General features: G+C 40.9%; 2 protein-coding genes across 3 annotated transcripts in view; both read right to left on the reverse strand.

Moving 5' to 3' along the window:
- Positions 1–1,793: 1,793 nt before the first annotated feature.
- Positions 1,794–12,302, reverse strand: elof1 (elongation factor 1). Of its 2 annotated transcripts, none has more exons than XM_062971448.1 (4): positions 12,174–12,302; positions 5,119–5,240; positions 4,701–4,771; positions 1,794–3,630 (listed from the first exon to the last, which is right to left on the reverse strand). In XM_062971448.1, exons 1-4 carry the CDS (start codon positions 12,222–12,224, stop codon positions 3,566–3,568), a joined length of 309 nt encoding a protein of 102 aa, XP_062827518.1. In that variant the 5' UTR covers positions 12,225–12,302; the 3' UTR covers positions 1,794–3,565. The 2 variants fall into 2 exon arrangements, with proteins under 2 accessions (XP_062827518.1, XP_062827519.1); XM_062971449.1 differs by lacking the exon at positions 12,174–12,302 and adding an exon at positions 8,520–8,674.
- Positions 12,303–18,082: 5,780 nt separating this feature from the next.
- The window catches only part of acp5 (acid phosphatase 5, tartrate resistant), a 29,977-nt gene continuing 27,849 nt past the window's right edge, over positions 18,083–20,210 (reverse strand). Inside the window, exon 8 of the mRNA XM_062971450.1 lies at positions 18,083–19,868. Coding sequence (XP_062827520.1) covers positions 19,626–19,868 — 243 coding nt within the window. The 3' untranslated portion in view covers positions 18,083–19,625. The remainder of the gene's footprint in view (positions 19,869–20,210) is intronic.

The raw sequence follows: 20,210 nt of genomic DNA on the forward strand, positions 1-20,210 counted from the left end.
GTTTGAGAAAGGAAGCCTCTCTCCATGAGACTGACTTAGCCCTGTCTTTTAGTCTCCCAAAACTGAATGAAAGTTCATCTACAAAGGTACATTTAACAATGCATCACCAACAACAGAGTAGGAAACACAGCCCTCTGATTGTTTTTGAACTGTAATTCCCATCAGTTTTGGTTCCTGTTGCTGGGAACTGCATCCCAAACATCTTGATGGTTGGATGATACACATCCCTAATTTAGGCCACACAAGAACAACACAAATCTAAGTACCTTATCACAGTTTTCCATTGAAACAAATACCCTAATAATCCTATTGCAAGTGTAGACCAGCAAGTTATATCTGGAATGACCACCTGAACAAGCTTGTACTACAGATATAATTCTGTATGATTATAATTCTAAAGTATAATTTGAACGCAGAATGTTCTTCTTCCAAGCATCCTAGCACACCATGTGTACTCATGACACAGGGTAACTTACCCAGGGTTTCCTTGAAGCAGCCACAAAAATTGCTATTGCTTGGGCAACAGGAGCATACGGGCACAACCATTCACACAAGCAGGGTAATCAGGAATTATTGGACTGAAATGACTGGATTTTAGTTAGCTAATGTTTATCTTCTGGAAAAGAACCATCCCAGTCATCATAAGAGGCTTTCAGCTCTCCATAGCAGTTGAGACATCATGGGCAATAATCTCTACTAACTTGTCAGCATGCAAGCTGTTCTCTGCTTCTGTACACTGATATCTCAAACAGATTATGAACAAATGATCAGACAGATGTGGGAGAATAGGAAAATGGTAGCAATCCCACAATCCAGTTTGGTTAGACCAGAGCTTCTTAAACTTTTTCAACTTGAAACCCCTTTTTGTCCAAGACATTTTTAAGTGTCTTAAGGTATATAGGTATATAAAATAGGTATACAAATTGAACTTCTTAAAAAAAATCAGATGGTTAAATCCGTGGATATGGAGGACTAATAATACTACACAGTAACAAATTAGGGCATGCCTAACTTCCAAGTACATAACAATCAAATCCCTTAAGTAAAATACAATAGGTCTCAGTATTTGCTATGGTTTGATTTCAGATACCAAAACCAATGGATGCTCAAATCCCATGATATACAAGAGTGTAATAAAATGATGTCCCTTAAATAAAATGGCAAAGTCAAGGTGAGATCGATATATTTAAGCTGTGGGTGATTGAATTCATGGATACAGCGGGTCCATCCTATTACAAGCCAAACTCTGCAGGAAGCTTGGTTTCCTGTAGTTTGTTGTTAAAATAACAAAAAGTTGGAGGACAGTAAATGCCTGGAGGAACTGGCAAAGTTCCTTCTCCACTTCCTTCTTTGCCCTTATATACGATACCTCCTTTGACTTTTCCCATCCCTTCTCTTCTCCTCCTCTTTTTTCATTGTCAGTTCTCTTTCATCCATCCATGTGGCTAACCAGCTGCCTTAGCTGAGCTAGTTTCCCTTCTCTTAGTAGCTTGACGTGGGCATTGCTTTTCCTGTTTTGATAACAGCAGCAGCCCTTGCTCCTAGTTGGGGGGCTGGGGGAGCTGGGAGGAAGCCTTTCATGCCCCCAACATTAAGCTAAAGGGACCCCATTGGGGTCGGGACCCACAGTTTAAGAAGCTCTGAGTTATTTGACATCTCAAATAACTAGATTACAACACCCCCATGAAGTGGAATAGTGGGAATCAGCAAATCAGCAGAATCCAAAATGTTTCAGAATTTAAAGAACCCAAAAAGAGCAGCAAGAGACACAACATAGCACCAACAGTAAGGGCCACTTTTCCAGTATAGCATTTATTTATAAGGAGTATCTATTGCAGAAGCTCCTTAAATACACTGTAAACAAGATATGAGTTCCGATTCCTTGGACATTATCTACATACAAGCATATGGGGATCTGTTGTCGAATGCTTTCATGGCCGGAATCACAGGGTTGTTGTATGTTTTCTGGGCTGTATGGCCATGTTCCAGAAACATTATTTCCTGACGTTTCGCCCACATCTATGGCAGGCATCTTCAGATACCTCGCAACCTCTGATGCCTGCCACAGATGTGGGCAAAACGTCAGGAGGAAATGCTTCTGGAACATGGCCATACAGCCCAGAAAACATACAACAACCCAGTGATTCCGGCCATGAAAGCCTTCGACAACAGATCCCCGTGCAACAACCATATGGGGATCTGTTTACCAAGGGAGCACAGAATTCATCCTGCCTTGGATTTTAAAGATGAGAGTTAACAGCGCAGCAGCTGAGATCTTAGAATAACCATCAGGAAGCAGATGAAGGCTCTCCTCATAGCACCGAGGAAAGCTGAGAATGGATTTCCAAATTCAGAATAATACATTCATTCCCACCCAACCCCATGTTGAGATCTTCAGAGCTTGCCATTCATATGTATTGAAGATGCTGGGATTTGTGGGTACTCTGATCTTAGGAAACAAGCCTGGTAAAAACAGCTAAGCAAAACTGGCAGGGTATATGATCACTGAGCAAGTGGTAGTGCATTGTAAAGGATGTTAAAAACACACATATACAAGATGAAGGATTTTTTATAATAGACTATTCAACTTCACTTATGTACATAATACAAGCACCTATTTGTCAAAAGATGGCACAATTTTTTCCAAAATGCAGACTGACTTGTTCCTCTGAGCATTTATTATGCCATGATAGAATTCTCAATATCCCATATCCAGCGACACAGATGACCTAGTCACAGAAACAATTAGCTTCTGAATAAGTAATACCAAATAAAAGAACATTCTCTTCATTTGATATAGTCCCGTCTGGAAGAGTAAAATCAAAGAGGAACTGCAGGCATTTTCACTGCACCATGCAGAGACCAAAGACAGTCTGGGAAATTCTACTTGCCCTGTTGCATAGTACGAAATAAGAGAGAAACTTCCTGCACATAAATGTGCACAGAAAAAGACATCTTGATAGGGAAAAGATTGTATAATATTCTTCTGGCACTGTCAGGAGTAGCACAACACACTGTCATCCTTACTAAATGGAGAAAACCGATCAAGAGGTAAGTTGCCCCAATGAAGTTCAAAGAATTATGGGATCAGGAGGGGATTTCCTCTTATATTCTGTGTATTCTTTCTTCCCAAACACAGCACTTCAATCATAGCCACAAAGAAGCACAACATTCCAAGGAATATCACTGAGAACCAAGCTATCATGACATCTCTTCTATAAATTGAGCAGCAACATGTGATGGACTATAGCCAATGCAGTCTGGTAGAGCAAGATCTCCAATGGCTAGGCAGCAGCTCACAGATCATACTAGCCTTTCCCACTCTTTTAGGTCCGACTGACAGTCTTTAGTCCCTTAATTCCAGAGGCAAAGTCTCTCAAAAGACATGTAATAGAACAAGATTACTGGATAGAAACAAACAGCACAAAAGCCATCATTTCCCAACTACTCCAGTTGTATCGTCTATGCACTGTGTAACAATGCATTATATAACACACCCCCTCCCACCCACCCACCCAAATTTAGAAGGTTTGTCAATGCCGGGCAGATTCTTCTCCAGTTGTTGCTACTGATTGGCTGCCTCACAAGCGTCTATCCAATCACTGTAAACGTCCACTGGTTCCGAAAGATCTTTAAGGTCATGTCAAGAAAAATGCATCCTACTTAAAAATTCCTTACTAGGCTGAAGCTAGGGTGCCAATACTTTTCCCATTGCTATCTCTCTAAAGTGGAATGTTTGCCAGTTTTATGTTTGGAAGCCGCCCTGAGTCTCCTCAGGGAGAGAGGGCAGGTTAAAAATAAACTTTCATTATTAGTAGTATTATTGAAATCTCCACAATCCACCTGTGGTTTCCATAAAATAAGAACTTAAATCCTACTGGTTATTGTGTTTGAAAGAGATGAAACTGACATGTTAACCCAAATGTTCCAATTCCATTTCCATTTTCTACTCCCCACACTGATACTGGAGTGGGACTTTTGATTCATTCCTATTGTACAGGTGACGGTGATGGAAGATGTGTTCTAAAAGATTAGTGGAATGGGAAATAATAATAATAATAATAATAATAATAATAATAATAATAATAATAACAACAACAACAACCACTTTATTCTTATAACTGGCCACCATCTCCTGGAAGGGACTCGGGGCAGCTTACATGAGGACCAAGCTCAGAATAAACAAGGAATTCAAAGTTACACATTTAAAACATATAACAAATAACAAAATAATAAAACAATTAAAAACCGGAAAGTAATAATATCATAAAAATACATCAATCAACATCACAGCCAGTGCTGGAAAAAGTGGGCATGTTCAGATATGAGAAGGAAGGACAAGGCTTGTGCAAAGTGCAGATGAATAGGGCTGGGGATGGAAATAAGGTGATGGAAATAAACATTAAAGTAGGGCTAGGCAGCCGTAATTACGAGCTAAACTATTATTCAAAGGCACATTGGAACACCCAAGTTATCAAGTCTTTACAGAAAGTGGACAAGGTGGAGGCTAAACCGTTTAGGGCTTTATAGGTAGGAAAGACTATGTGAAGAATACATAACTGTTTCATCAATTCTAATCTTAATTTCTTTTGTATATTCTTACCATAGGACAGGGTTCATCAAACCTCAGTCTGCAAAAAGGATCAAATCCTACGTTTTATTCAGGGAATCAATTATTGTGGACATAGGTCAAAGGATACAGGTTATAGGGGTTTGAAATTCTTCCAGGCACACAGTACAGGATATGACACCAGTATTCCGAGCTCTGTCCCTGGAACACAGAAAGCATATTATGAATCCAAAAACATTCACTGAAACTACAGAAAGTGAAACAGTGGATAGGATAGGGGCACCTAATGCATAATTTCTGTTTGTGGAACTGTGTTGAGTGCCGTGAATACAAGCAACCAATTTGAGGGATAGGTTAAACTACTATTTTTTTCCAGTCATTATTTCTACTGTAATATCATACCAGTTAGAAGGAAAGCATCTTGCATTCATGATTAAATGAATCCTCCCTTTTGAGGGCCTGGGATGCCAATGGCTGCAGCGTATCAAGCAGATTGTCATAAAACAAATGATTTCTGATCTCCTTTTTCAGATGCATGAAGAACTTACATTTTAACATCACAGGATTTCTCATGGTTACAGAATGGGCAAGTAAATTGGGTCTCCAGTGTCCCAGTCATCTTCTTCTTGGGTGGAGGCTTCCGCTTTGATTTCCTACGACCCATCCTTTCCTTTAGCATGTGAAAGAGCATGAAGAGACAAATTATAAGTACAAGGATCTTTTTAGAGCATCATAGGAAGTTTTCTTTCCATTCCAAATGACTGTTACATATTAATAAGAAATGCAACTTTTGCGGAAATCTTTTAGAGGGGAGCATTTCTAAAACCTAGAGTTGGCAGGAATAGAACTGAGGGAGTAGAACCTAGAAGTTAGTGGCCTCATTAATCAGAAGAACAGTAGCTGATGTACAAACCTAGAAGGAGCTTAACTACTTTGTGGATCTAATCTTGCACAAACATCTATATACATAGCCTTACAAACTTGACTTTTTAAAGGATGTAGTAGTATTATTTTAGAAAATGTATTTTTAATTATTTGTTGTTGATAATGTTGTTTTGTTTTTGTATGTATGCTTTCTTTTCATCTGTCTTAGTAAAAAAAATTATCATAACCCCCACCCAAAAAACAACAAAAAAAACCTTGACATCTTAGTCTTTCCTTCAGTCGGCACAACTAAGTGATAATGGGAAAAACACATAAACACATCCAATCAAATTATCTTATATATATTTCACTAACCAAAACAAATCCCTAAGTTTGCTAATTAAAGATTGTCATGTTATTCTTTACTTCTGCCATCTGTCAAAAACACTTTTTTTCTTGTTCAGAAAGAGACATGTGAATAAGGCTGGATCTATATTGTCAAATAATGGTATTTGAATGACACTGAAGTGCCGTATCCAGACTTACACGGACCCTACCATGACGTTCAAACCATGTTATTTGTCAGTGCAGATCCAGCTAGACTTTTTGTCTACAAACACAGGGATCAGCCATTGCTTCTTTACCAAATGAATTCAAAATGAAAGCCTGTACAGCACCGACTTAAATCTTCATTTTGAAAATCTACATGCAGACCTCATGGCTACAACATCCAGCCTAATCCTTGAATTATGTACATATTTTGCCTCTGAACTCCATCCCCTTTTTCAAAATATTCAATTTGATGATGAATTCTGAAAAACTCAAAACTATGGATATAGTTTTGGTTGGTTCTAATTGAGATACTGACCACCACAGGTCTACTGTCATCTTTTATGCACCTAATGGGTATATTCTCTCCTGCATTGTTGTTGTTGTTACACAGCTGAATAAAATCCCATATTTTCTGCCTTGATATTCTGAGTTAGTGTTCCCTCACTACTTCACGGTTTGCTTTTTTGCGCCCTCGCTGTTTCACAGTTTTTTAATACACTAAAAATATATATTATTTATAAAATAATATTATAAATCCCTCTTTCTACTTCCTTCCTAAGGAGAAGCCTAAGGAAGGAAAGAAGAAGACAAACGGAGAGAAAAGGAGGCTGAAGCAGCTTTGTTTTCGGCTCACAAGGCATGCTTGAGAGGCGAGGAGGGGACAGAGATGCTTCTTGCCAGTGAAATTGTAAACAACACAAATATAGCGTCCCTACTTTGCGGATTTTCACTTTTTGGAGGTGGGCCTGGAATGTAACCCCCGGGATAAGTGAGGGAGGGAACACTGTATATGGCTGTGTGGAAGGGCCCTCAGATTGAGTTTCCCTTATCTGAAATACTATCAAAAGTGTTTTGGACGATTTTTTTCAGATTCCAAAATACCTGTATCTGCATATACATAAATAGTGAGAAATCTTGGAAATGGAACCCAATGTTAAAAACAAAATTTGATTGGTTCATATACACTTTATACATATTGCCTGAAAATCATTTTATCTAATATTTTTTAAACGCTGTGCATGAAACAAAGTCTGTGTACATTCAACCACCAGAGAGCAATTATGTCACTCTCTCTACAAAACATATGGATTATTTTAGATTTCAGAGAAGGAATGTATTACACTATCTAACAAAATTTGAAAAAAAAAAATTATGGTCCTGCTTTGAATGTGTCATTTCCTGCTTATTTGTGTAGAACTTTCTTTGAAAGTAGTTGTTATACTACAGAAACTTCATTTTCATCTTCATTAAAAAACGCTATAGCAACATGTGCTGCAGGATGTCCCTCTCTCAAAAACAAAGCTATTGCAGTTTAGTAAACTTTTCCTTTTTTTTTTAAAAAAAAAAAGATTTTTATTTTATACCCACAATACACATATACCAACATGTACACATATATAGACAACCCACAACCCACATTAAAGTTACCCAACGTCTTTCCCTCGGTGCACCCACCACGTTGGCTTCCATCACTAATCATCACAGAGTTTATGCTCCTTTTATTTGCCCCTTTATAATTCTAGATCAAGAATCCTCTTCACTTTAGGACTTAAATAGGCCATTTTAACCTTTCAATGTGTATATCACAATAGTTTAATAAACTTTTCCCATGTTTTATTATAGACCCAATTAGGAAATGATATGTATAATCCAGGAACAAAAATCGTGTTACTGAGGCCCCTTCCACACAGCCGATTAAAAATCCCACATCATCTGCTTTGAACTGGAATATATGACAGTGTGGACTCTTATAACCCAGTTCAAAACAGATATTGTGGGATTTTCTGCCTTGATATTCTGGGTTATATGGCTGTGTGGAAAGACCCATGGTAGTATAGTTGCTGCTGCTGTCTCATGTACAATTCTTTCTTTCCTCCCGCCCCCCCCCCCGCCCCCCTTCCTTCCTATCCCACCCTGAAGTACGTTTCAATGCAAAGAAGCCCACTCCTGATAGAGAAGTGCCCCAATACTCAAAGTGGGAACAACCCTGCCTCTAGTCCAGACATGGACAAACTTGGGCCCTCCAGGTGTTTTGATCTTAGGCTGTTTGGAATTGTGGGAGTTGAAAGTCCAAAACACCTGGAGGGCCCAAGTTTGCACATATCAGCTCTAGTCTATGCAGATGACAGGGAGCTTCCCAAAGATGTGCAAAAGGCGAGGATCAAGTCTTGCCGTCAGGGCATCCAAAAGAAGGTACAAGCCACCGCTGAGCGGGTTCTCAGTTGCCCCACTTTACATATCAACTTAAGGAGCGTTAACTAGTTATTTCTACGCTCTTGCGGGAAACAAGACAGGCAGGGATTCCCCACTCCCTTGGCCGTTTTAGATGGAAAGGCGGGTAAAGAGAAAGGGGGACGGACGAAGAGGCCCCACCGCTTAATGAGAAGGACCCAACGTGGCTCCGAATGAAACACCACGTGAGGGGGAGGAGGCTCCCTGTCGCTTATTTTCCCAGTGACTGCCTCAGTCCTACAATTCACATAGACTGGAGCCTAACATCCCCATCGAATGTCTGACACCTTCGAAAACTCACCCCCGCTTCTCACCCTACTCCGACTTGGCTCCAACTACCTCGTCAGGCCGCGTTTCCAACGGAGACCAGCACTTCCGGCGCCCTGACCGGAAAAAGAACTGCAGCGTTGGCGCCGCGGGTTGGTTTGGAATACAGAGATAGGAAAAGGTTAGAGGTGCAACACTTCGCATTTAGAGGTAGAATTGGCGGGTGCCGCTCGCTGCTCTCCTGTAACTCCTCATTCTTGTCCTTCTGATCCTTTGGAGTAGATCACGCATGCGCAAACTTCGGCCCTCCGGGTGTTTTGGATTTCGACTCCCACAATTCCTAACACCCTGTAGTCTATTAGGAATTGTGTGCGTTGGAGTCCAAAACACCTAAAAGGCCGAAATTTGCCCATGCCTGGTGTAGATGAAATTATAGAAATTATATTGCTGTGAGTGTTCCGGGCTGTATGGCCATGTACCAGAAGCATTCTCTCCTGACATTTCGCCCACCATATGGCAGGCATCCTCAGAGGTTGTGAGGTCTGTGGAAACCAGGCAAGCAGTGTTTCTATATCTGTGGAATGATGTCCAAGGTGGGAGAAAGAACTCTTGTCTGTTGGAGGCAAGGCTGAACGTTGCAGTTGATCACCTTGATTAGCATTGAATGGCCCTGTAGCTTCAAAGCCTGGCTGCTTCCTCCTGGGGGAATCCTTTGTTGGGAGGTGTTAGCTGGCTCTGATTATTTCCTGTCCGGAATTCCCCTGTCTCCCGATTTTGTAGGGTTTTTTTTTTAATGCTGGTAGACAGATTTTGTTCATTTTCATGGTTTCCTCCATTCTGTTGAAGTTGTCCACATGCTTGTGGATTTCAATGGCTTCTCTATGTAGTCTGACATGATAATTGTTAGAGTGGTCCAGCATTTCTGTGTTCTCAAATAATATACTGTGTCTAGGTTGGTTCATCAGGTGCTCTGCTATGGCTGACTTCTCTGGTTGAGTCAGTCTGCAGTGCCTTTCATGGTCCTTGATTCTTGTTAGGGCAATGTTGCATTTGGTGGTACCTATGTAGACTTGTCCACAGTTTCATGGTACACGGTAGACTCCTGCAGAGGTGAAGGGATCCCTCTTGTTGAATAATAGTTGAAAGAGACTACATGGGGCGGCCAGTCCAACCCCCTGCCATGCTGGAAAAGCACAATCAAAGCACCTTGAAAAGATGGCAATCCAGCCTTTGTTTAAAAGCCTCCTAAGAAGAACCTTCCATCACACTCCGAGGCAGAGAGTTCCACTGTTGAATGGCGCTTACAGTCTAGATGTTCTTCCTAATGTTCAGGTGGAGTTTATGCTGGTGTCCTTGCATGAAAAGGATTCATTAGCAACACAACCCTTTATGAGTTTATTTAATAAAAACATAAAACAAAACAATACGGCTGTTTGTATTTTTTTCTTATTTTGCAGCTGGGGAGAATTACACTATGTAACACAATTTTTGTTCCTGAGTTATAAATAATAATAATTTTTTTAAAAACTTTACCATCTCCCCGCAGGGACTTGGGGCGGCTCACATTGTTACAAAAGTAACAACACAAATACATTAGCCCAATATACACAGGTTAAAGCACAATAAGGTAATAAAACAAAACTTAAAACAAAAGTTAATACAACAGTAATAATATCAAACAACCACCAATACAATTCAGTGAAATGTCATTTCCTAATTGGTTCTATCATCAAAACATGGAAAAACTTTATTAAACTACAATATCTGTTTCTGCTGTTCCTGCAGCACATTTTGCTATAGTTTTTTTAATTAATATCTCATTGAGTCTCAACCAATTCCATATGGTTTGTGGCAGCCACAAAAACAAAGTTTCTGGAGGATAACAACTACTGTACTTTCAAAGTACCACACAATTAAACAGGAATAATACTTTCAACCCAAAAACAGAAAATATTTCAAATTTTGTGACATAGTGTTATACATTTTAACCATCGTCAGAACAATTTATCACAGGCCTGCAATGAAATACCAATGTTGTAATTGTTCTGAATGTATTTTGGGGCACGGCATTCGAAAAACAGAATGAGAGATTGGACCACAGATATTTCCTTTACAAATTTCATGATTGATTTCAATATTAATTTAACTCTGTTACAAATTACTATGAAACAAGAAACAGGTCCTGCAAGCACCATATTAAGCTGGTTCTACACTGTTCTTTATCCCAGGATCTGATTCCAAATTATCTGCTTATCCCAGATCATCTGGCAGTGTATACTCATATAATCCAGTTCAAAGCAGATAATCTGGGATCAGATCTTGAGAAATATGGCAGTATAGATCCAGCCTTAGTCTCCACAAGTGAAAGAAGAAACAAGTCTTATCAGGCTTATTGGTCTTTAAGGTTTTTTTTAAAAAAAAATGCAAATAAGCACATGAAGACATATTGCTGCACAGAAAGGTCAAAGCAAATTGACAAGTCGCCATACACAATAGAACGAATCCGAGTCACTTTTAGATTTAGATCATCGAATTCCTATTAAAAGAGCATGCATTTTTTTTAAAAAAAATGTTTTTATGACCCTGTGTTATCTTCAGATTATGGTGCGGGAGGTAGTTTGTCTATGAAAAAATTGGTCCTAACACATCTTTAAGAGTAAAGGTAAAGGTTTTCCCCTGACGTTAAGTCCAGTCGTGACCGACTCTGGGGGGTTGGTGCTCATCTCCATTTCTAAGCCGAAGAGCCGGCGTTGTCCGTAGACACCTCCAAGGTCATGTGGCCGGCATGACTGCATGGAGCGCCGTTACCTTCCCGCCGGAGCGGTACCTATTGATCCACTCACATTGGCATGTTTTCGAACTGCTAGGTTGGCAGGATCTTTAAGATTAATATATGACAATTAATATAATATACACAATGTGAAGTAAAGTAACATTTCCCCCACAGATTGTGTGTCATATTGTATTGAGTACAATGCCAAACTTTGGCAGTCACTGTCGAATTTTAAAAACAACAACAAAAGATGGCACTTTTGCACAGAAAACAAGAGCTCAGCTGAGTGAAAGAACACCACTTTCTCTTCGCTTATGGGGGCTTGTGTCTTCGCTTATGGGAAGTGTCTTGAAGATACACAACTGTTGTTGAGCCATGGCACCCCCCTCCCCAAATTAATTTAGGACTTCAGAGAAACTTTGAGTAAGATATATTATTTTATTTTTATTTTTAAACATTTTCTGTTATTTTGAAGTTTTGCTAATTCAAAGCCATTGGAGGCTCCGGGAGGACCCAACAGCAACTATACCCCGAACTATATCATAACTGAACCCTTTAATAAATGTATTGAATGATATTTCTGTGTAACTTGTATTAATTGTGTACTGTATCAATTCTCAAATGTATAAAACTATATCAAATATACTGTGAAGGCATCAGTTCTCCAGTGCCCCCTATTTACATATGCTTATGAGAACAGAGATGGATGAACTATTAGAGAAGTCCCTTCCCAAGTGTGATAAGATAGTTTCCTTTGTGCATATATGTGAGACAGATAATCCTCTTATCACCAGGGCTGTGATTATTATACTGTTTACCTGTTTAAATGTGACTGGAGGCATGTATTTGTCATGAAAGAGAAGGCTAAAACAAATATGAATACACTAGCCTTCTGAAAGGTCGGCCCAGGATTACCTCCTTTTGTTTTCCAGGTCTAGCACCTTTTGTCTTCTTGGAAATGGACATTTAAATCAATCAAGAAATCATCTGCACACCCATGTCAGCATCCTCTTTTTTTCCCTTCTCACCCTACATGGTGGTGTCTTTGCAACGGACTGGACCTACTAATAATCAGCTGTTCTTCTTCCTGTCATGGGGATCCTCTCCTCCTGTCTGTGATGTCAGGGAAAAACCTAGCCAATCCCTTCGTGGATCCTAGCCAGCCCGTTTCACAGCCAATCAGGAGGAGGTACAAGAAGGCTGAATAGCTGTCAAAAGTGTATAAAATATCTTGTATTTTACTGTAAAGGTATGCTTGTACATTTTGAGTGGTGACTTGGTACTCACATCTCTTTTGGCCCAATTTTAATAAACTTCTGTAATTTGCCTACAGCCCAGACTGCTTTGTTATCTGTCCTGACTGATCTGGTTTAGCGGAAGCTCACTGAGCATGAACCTTCTTATCAGCTGTCCTATCTAAAATCACTACCAGCACCAGCACCTTCTCCTTGGGCCAGAGCCTGTTTACTCTTCTCCATAATAAAAAAACACCCAGAGGAAAGGTGTTCTTACAATACATCAAGGGAACCACTGACCGCATAGGCAAACTGATGAAGAAGCACAACCTACAAATTACCTACAGATCCACAAAGAAAATCCAACAAATGCTACGGTCAGCGAAAGACAAGAGGGATCCTCTCTCCTCTGCAGGAGTCTACCGGATACCATGCAGCTCTGCACAAGTCTACATAGGGACCACCAAACGCAGCGCCCAAAGATGAGTCAAAGAACATGAAAGGCACTGCAGACTCACTCAACCAGAGAAATCAGTCATAGCAGAGCACTTGATGAACCAGCCTGGACACAGTATATTATTTGAGAACACAGAAATGCTGGACCACTCCAACAACTATCATGTCAGACTACACAGAGAAGCCATTGAAATCCACAAGCATGTGGACAACTTCAACAGAAAGGAGGAAACCATGAAAATGAACAAAATCTGGCTACCAGTATTAAAAAAACTCAAAAATCAGAACAGTAGATGGGAAGCAACACTCTGAGGGCAGAGGAGCCCCAAGGACGGCTAATGACTCTGAACAAAGGATGCCCCCCAGGCAAGAGACAAACCTTTCCAATGCTAATTAGGGTGATTAACTGAAACATTAGCGTTGGCTTCCAACTGACAAAGGACTCTTGTCACACCCTGGACTCTCCACAGATATATATTTACCTTCCTTGCCTAGTTTATCCATGCCTCACAGCCTCTGAGGATGCCTGCCATAGATATGGGCGAAATATCAGGAGAGAACACTTCTGGAACATGGCCACACAGCCCGAAAGACATACAACAACCCTGTGATCCCAGCCATGAAAGCCTTCGACAACACATAAAAAAATGTACATGTGAAGAAATAAACTGCAAAAACCGTTGACTGAAGGTTAAGAAAGTCTGTGACCAGCCAGTGTTTGAGTGTTTGAAGGCAACAGCTCTTTGTTGCGTGCCTTCCTTTTCCACTAATGGCGAACCATATGCAAATCTATCTTAGGGTTTTCTTGGTAAAGTTTGTTCAGATGATGGTATGCCATTGCCTTCCTTTGAGGCTGAGAAAGTGTGACTTCCCCAAGCCTACCCAGTAGGTTTCCATGGCTGTAAGAAGGATTCAAACTCACATCTCCCAACATTGTAGTATAACATTTGACCCACTGCACTGCATTGGATCTAGCAACAGCTGTACCTTGCCTTTCAGTAAATGGCTTGGATGCCTTGGATGGATCTATTCTCTGAAATCTAGCCAAGAAGTTGCCACCACTATATTATTCTTTCTTGGTGATAGTGGTGAAGAGTTAGTCATCGTGGTTCGTTGGTTGGTTTTAGATTTGCAGATGTTTTCAACAACTACTAACATGATTGACACTTTACAGGTGATAATAACCACCATAAGGATTCTTGGCAAGATTTATTCAAAGGAGCTTTTGTATTGCCTTCATCCAAAGCTGAAAGAGTAGGACTTGCCCAATGTTTTACTTTCTTGAGCTGGAATGCAAACCCTTGTCTCCTAGAGTCCCCATTCAGCATTAGGATTACAGTCAGCCCTTCACATTAGCTGAGGCAAGGGACACAGGACACCCATGAAAGTAAAAAAAAAAATAACCCTGAAGTAAATTGCTTTTTTTACTTGAAAGAATTGCTTTTAAGGAATTTCCAGGTGTTCCAGCATGACTGCATGGTCAACGTCCATTTGAAGCTGAACACATTGGAGAGCCAAGAGAGGTGTTCTCCCTAGAAATGTCAAAAGTCACCAACATGACAAGGACGTTGACAATAGAATCATATTGGGTGACCTATAGAAATTCAGAGGGAACATTTTCCATCAAATCCACAGAATTCAAAACCACAAATGTGGATTAATATCCATATACACCACACAAACTCTATTATTCCCTTTGTTAGCCAACTACTAGAATGACATTTCCAGTAGTCAAACTGGGCTTTCTCTTATACACTCCAACTATACCGATTTGTCAGGGATAATCCTGGTTAATCCTGTCTTCTCACTTTTAAAAACTTGTAAAATATCCCTGTGTCTCTTCTCCTATTCCCACTCCTGCCCCTTGGTTTACTTCCATTGGTGCAAACTGAATTCAAAGTGCAAAAAAAGTTTGTGTTGAGGCCTGTGAAGCCTTGGCCTCTGAGGATCAGATTAAGGATTTTTTGTGTGAGCCTGTTATTTCGGCAGGAGAAAGTGAAAGTGTTTTTCGAGATGTTTTGGATAGTTCCGTTGCTGATGAAACAGACCATGTTTCTCATGAGAATCTCCCAGGGATTGAAAGGCATGTGGGGGAGAACAGAGGGCTATCTAAAACCCAGTATTTATGGCTCAGACAGGAGGGTGTGAAACAGAGACAGCTTTGTTGTTCTCAGAGACCAAAATATAAACAAGGGGAGCCCAGGTTTGGGAAAAAAATGATGTTTAGGTAAGAGGGAGACTTCTTAAGGAATCTGAGACTTTGTTCGGTGTGGCGATCAACTTTGAAATTTCATGTATCAAGTCACCTGTCTTTGAAGCTCCGTTTCAGGAGTTCTGGTCCTTAGTTTTTGGCTCTTGTTTTCCTGCTTAAGTGACATTTCTCCTGTTTGGATTACAAATCTTGTTTCAAGTTTTCAAGCCTTTGGGATTATAGTCAAGTTTGAATTTTAAAGCCTTTGGTGGCACAGTGTGTTAAAGCGTTGAGCTGCTGAACTTGCAGACTGAAAGGTGCCAGGTTCAAATCCTGGGAGCGGAATGAGTGCCCGCTGTTAGCCCCAGCTCCTGCCAACCTAGCAGTTCGAAAACATGCAAAATGTGAGTAGATCAATAGGTACCACTCCGGCGGGAAGGTAACGGCGCTCCATGCATTCATGCCGGTCACATGACCTGGAGGTGTCTATGGACAATGCCGGCTCTTCGGCTTAGAAATGGAGATGAGCACCAACCCCCAGAGTCAGACATGACTGGACTTAACGTCAGGGGAAACCATTACCTTTACCTTTGAGTGCCACCACTTTGGGATTACAGTTTCTTGTTTTATCGTCTGTGATTTTTGGATTCATGTTCAAAGTTGCTCTTTGTCTTTTGTCAAGCTCTAGATACCTAGCTCATGGATGTACTTTGATACTGTTTTTACAATCCGGCTGGCCTTTGATGTTACTTTCTTGCATGCTTAGTTTGCTTATTTAAAATAAAATTTAGAGAATTGCTTGCAGTATTTTGAAGTTGTTACTTTTGATATACTCCTTTCCATTGTTATTGTTGATCTGTGTGGCATCTAGGTGAAAAGGGATCAAACAGGTAGTTTGCTTCCAACTCAGCAGAGAAGAGAGAAGGGACCAAAATCTTCCCCTTCCCAGTAGGCTGAAGGAAAAGCAAACTGCTGCAGCTTCTACTTGTAATGCTTATGTACTCTCGCTCATTAATAATTTCCCTGCACTGTAATGTGCCCTCTTCAACCACATGGCGCTGTTGCTTGGCACATATGTCACCATTTTCAACTATGAAACACCAGACAGAATATCCTTTCACAGAATTAAGACCTCCCCACTTGAAATAATTCAGTGTATATAGACATTTGGACTACGTCTTGATCATTCTCTGTTTTAAAATTGTGTAAAAATGAATACATTAATTTGAATGGGATTGTGAGCAATATTAAGGAACTTATCAGATGCAGTCTTCTCTGCGTTTCCTCTCAGTTTTCAGGCGCTGGCAAAACAGAGACCCATGGAGGCCATCTTACAATGTACAACTACTTCTTGTGGCTGCCCATGGGAATCTGTGTTGCCAGTGCCTGAAAAATGGGGGAGAAGACTCCATATTCTGGATTCAGGTGTGGACTGACTCCTAATTTGAGAAAAAGAGAAGAAAGTGAGGGAACGACGTGGGATGGGAGCCCAACTCAGAAGACAGGGAAAGATTGTAGGGAACGAAGGAGGATGCTGCCCTCCACTTTCCCCTGGCCCGTCTGATAAAGTCCTAAGAGTTAAGCTGTATTAAATTGAGGCTAGGTCTTCTTATCCTTTAGACTAGTGTAACCAGTGAAGAGCAGAGACATCACACTGGCAACGAAGGTCCGCATAGTGAAAGCAATAGTATTCCCCATAGTAACCTATGGATGCGAGAGCTGGACCATAAGGAAGGCTGAGCGAAAGAAGATAGACGCTTTTGAACTCTGGTGCTGGAGGAAAATCCTGAGAGTGCCTTGGACCGCAAGAAGATCCAACCAGTCCATCCTCCAGGAAATAATGCCCGACTGCTCACTGGAGGGAAGGATATTAGAGGCAAAGCTGAAGTATTTTGGCCACATCATGAGGAGACAGGAAAGCTTGGAAAAGATCATGATGCTGGGGGAAATGGAAGGAAAAGGGAAGAGAGGCCGACCTAGGGCAAGATGGATGGATGGTATCCTTGAAGTGACTGGCTTGACCTTGAAGGAACTGGGGGCGGTGATGGCCAACAGGGAGCTGTGGCGTGGACTGGTCCATGAGGTCACGAAGAGTCGGAAACGACTATGTGGTTGAGCAGCAGCAGCAACCAGGGACTATGCTAGCGGATCTTACTGCAGTGTTACATAAGGTGATTTCCAGCAATGCTTTATATTAAATCACTGATTAGCAGTGCATTGGCTGTCTCACAGTGTTGATGTGTCACTATCTTTAGTCCAAAACGTCGGGGAAAACTTTTTTTGTTTACCAGTCTGGCCGCTCCTGTTTTCTCTCTCTTGCTGAGGATTCTTGTAAGTAGCCTTATGCTCCTCTAGGTTCTTGGCCTCAAAATGTCAAGGAGTCTGTCTCAACAGTCAAGTGCCTCTTTCACATGTGAGCAATTCCAAGTTCAGCTCTTGACATTTCCAGTTAAGATAGTGACGAGAAGCATGGAGCTGTCTTAAGTTGTTGGGGCTATTAGCCATGTAGCCAATGGTGAGGAATACTGTTATACAATCCAACAACGTCAGGAAGGTTGCATGATTCCAATTTCTGAGTTAGAGAATCTTAGCCAAGAGAGAAAACCCATTTCTAAGCAACCTGGCTTAGAAATGGGAAAGGGAGACAAATCAAACCTGTCATCTGAATAAAGTGGGTATCAGCTTGTGTTGTTTTTGAACCATATGAGGAAAGCATCCACTAGAACAGTGGTTCTCAACCTATGGGTCCCCAGATGTTTGGCCTACAACTCCCAGAAATCCCAGCCAGTTTATCAGACGTTAGGATTTCTAGGAGTTGAAGGCCAAAACATCCGGGAACCCAAAGGTTGAAACCACTGCATTAGAACATGCAATTCTGAATAATTAAACTGTTCTTATCAAAATCTTACTGAAATTGTGGTTAGTTAAAAAAAACCCAGGAGTATTTTCAAAGTAATTTATTTTAAAACTACTCACAAGAAAACATTAAAAGATTCTGTTATTTTCTTAAACAAACCTAGTAGCCCATATACAGAATACAACTGAATTCTAGTCGCAGAGAATCATCATTAATCTTGAAGGAAACAAATCCCTCCCATTTCAGTAAATAAAAATCTTGGCAAATGAGTAACTTTAAAATGTGAAGCCAAAAGTAAATGCAGAATCAAATGCAACACAGATCAAAAAGGAAAAACAACCCCGAAGAGTCCTGTCATCAAAGAAGTAGTAGTCATCAAAGAATCAAGTAGTCTATTTAGAAAAAGGATCTGCCTCCTTTAAACTTGCAATGTTCTTCTACTAGCACTTTTGAATAGACTAAGATTGGGCCATCACCCAGAGTGAGGCAACTATACGGCCATATAATGCAGTTTCAGAATGCAGATTAACAGCATTGAACTGGAATATATGAGTCTACACTGACATATAATCCAGTTCACTGCAGTTAACCTGCATTCTGAAACTGCATTATATGGCAATGTAGATCCAGCCTCCGATGTTGGCATTCTTGGTACTTCTAGAACATGGCCATACAGCCCGGAAAACATACAACAACCATTCTTGGTCCATTTTCCAACTGTACCAAGAGAGACCAGTTTTCACTGAAAGGTGTGAAAACAATTATTTTTCAGCTCCAGTTCCAATCAACTATCAAGTTCAACTGTCTTCACCAGGAAGCAATGACCCTGAAACTAACCTTAGGGTGATGATCATAAAGGAGACAAAAGTTTATTCTCCTTTAATAAATTTAGGAGTTAATGACAGCACCATGAGCTGATTATTATTCTGAGGGTGCTCATTGCAAGGCCAAATCTCTACTATGTTATAGCAACAAACTGTGCAGTAAGCTAAGGAGACTTCCCTTTCACCTTTTCCTCACTATTGTAAAAACAAATTATTCTATGGTTGCCAATTTTGTGCATATATGACAGCAGGAAGGACAATGGATCCCACCTCTAAACCTTGCTTCTATTTCACCCTGATGAGACAGAAACTTGGACAGGAAGACCATATAGAATCTCACCTCAGAGTTGGAATGAAACCCATGAACAAAGGTGTCTTGTTTTATTTAAGCTTGGGAAAGCCTAAGACCATTCTCTGATACTGATTTGTCTCCTGTTTCTGGCATGGACCTTGCCCTAACATGATGGAAACCTCATATTCCTGATTTCACCATCACAAGGTTCACGCTTGATCTGAGGCATTCCCAAGATTGGGCAAGAGCCACAGGGATGCTTCAGAGACAACATTCACAAAGGAGTATTTTTTATATTGAAAGGATGGGGAGGTTCCAAGACTGTAGGGTTGAGGTGGGAGTATCTCCCAAAATGTGAGAGACTACTGTACATTCTCAGAGCTTTGTATGTTCCCCACAAATACCCATCTAGGAGAAAGGAGTCAGATAAGTGTATGTGTGTTCCAGAGATATAACAGGTGCCCCTTACTACAAGTCAGGATGTCTAATCAATGGTGAAGGCACTCTTGTCTTTAGAAGCGTCTCCGCCTGGGCAGTGTGGTCTTGTAGAGTGACTTGCCCCTGGCCTCAATGAAAGTGATGCTCATCTCTTTCCCATTAATCTCAACATAGGTGAATCCACCTTGGGAAGCAGTATAGCCATAGAAGAAACGTAAGTAACCAGCAGGAACTTGATTGAGGTGCTGCTTGGATTCATCCATGAAGTTGCCTGCCCCACTCAGCACGTGACCCAAGCCGGATTTGTCCTGAAGATACTGTGAGGGAAGAAAGAAGGAATAGGTTTATGCTAGAATCATCGTCATACCACTTATGGGGCATCACTCAAATCCATCATAAAGGTAAAGGTTTTCCCCTAACATTAAGTCCAGTTGTGTCCAACTCTGGGAGTTGGTGCTTATTTCCATTTCTCAGCCAAAGAGCGGGTGTTGTCCATAGACATCCCAAGGTCATGTGGCCGGCATGACTGCATGGAGCGCTGTTACCTTCCCACCAGAGCGGTACCTATTGATCTACTCACATTTGCATGTTTTCGAACTGCTAGGTTGGCAGAAGCTGGAGCTAACAACGGGAGCTCACCCTGCTCCCTGGATTCAAAC

Source organism: Anolis carolinensis, chromosome 2 (assembly GCF_035594765.1).
Source record: "Anolis carolinensis isolate JA03-04 chromosome 2, rAnoCar3.1.pri, whole genome shotgun sequence".
Lineage (NCBI taxonomy): Eukaryota > Metazoa > Chordata > Lepidosauria > Squamata > Dactyloidae > Anolis > Anolis carolinensis.

What these genes read in the sequence shown, in the direction of transcription:
- elof1 (XM_062971448.1), bottom strand. Translation starts at nt 12,224, where the DNA reads ATGTCCATTTCCAAGAAGACAAAAGGTGCTAGACCTGGAAAACAAAAG. An exon ending in AAATCCTGTGATGTTAAAAT is followed by an intron (nt 4,772 to 5,118) that starts GTAAGTTCTTCA and finishes TCTGTGTTCCAG; the next exon opens with GGACAGAGCTCGGAATACTG. An exon ending in ATTTCAAACCCCTATAACCT is followed by an intron (nt 3,631 to 4,700) that starts GTATCCTTTGAC and finishes ATGACCTTAAAG; the next exon opens with ATCTTTCGGAACCAGTGGAC.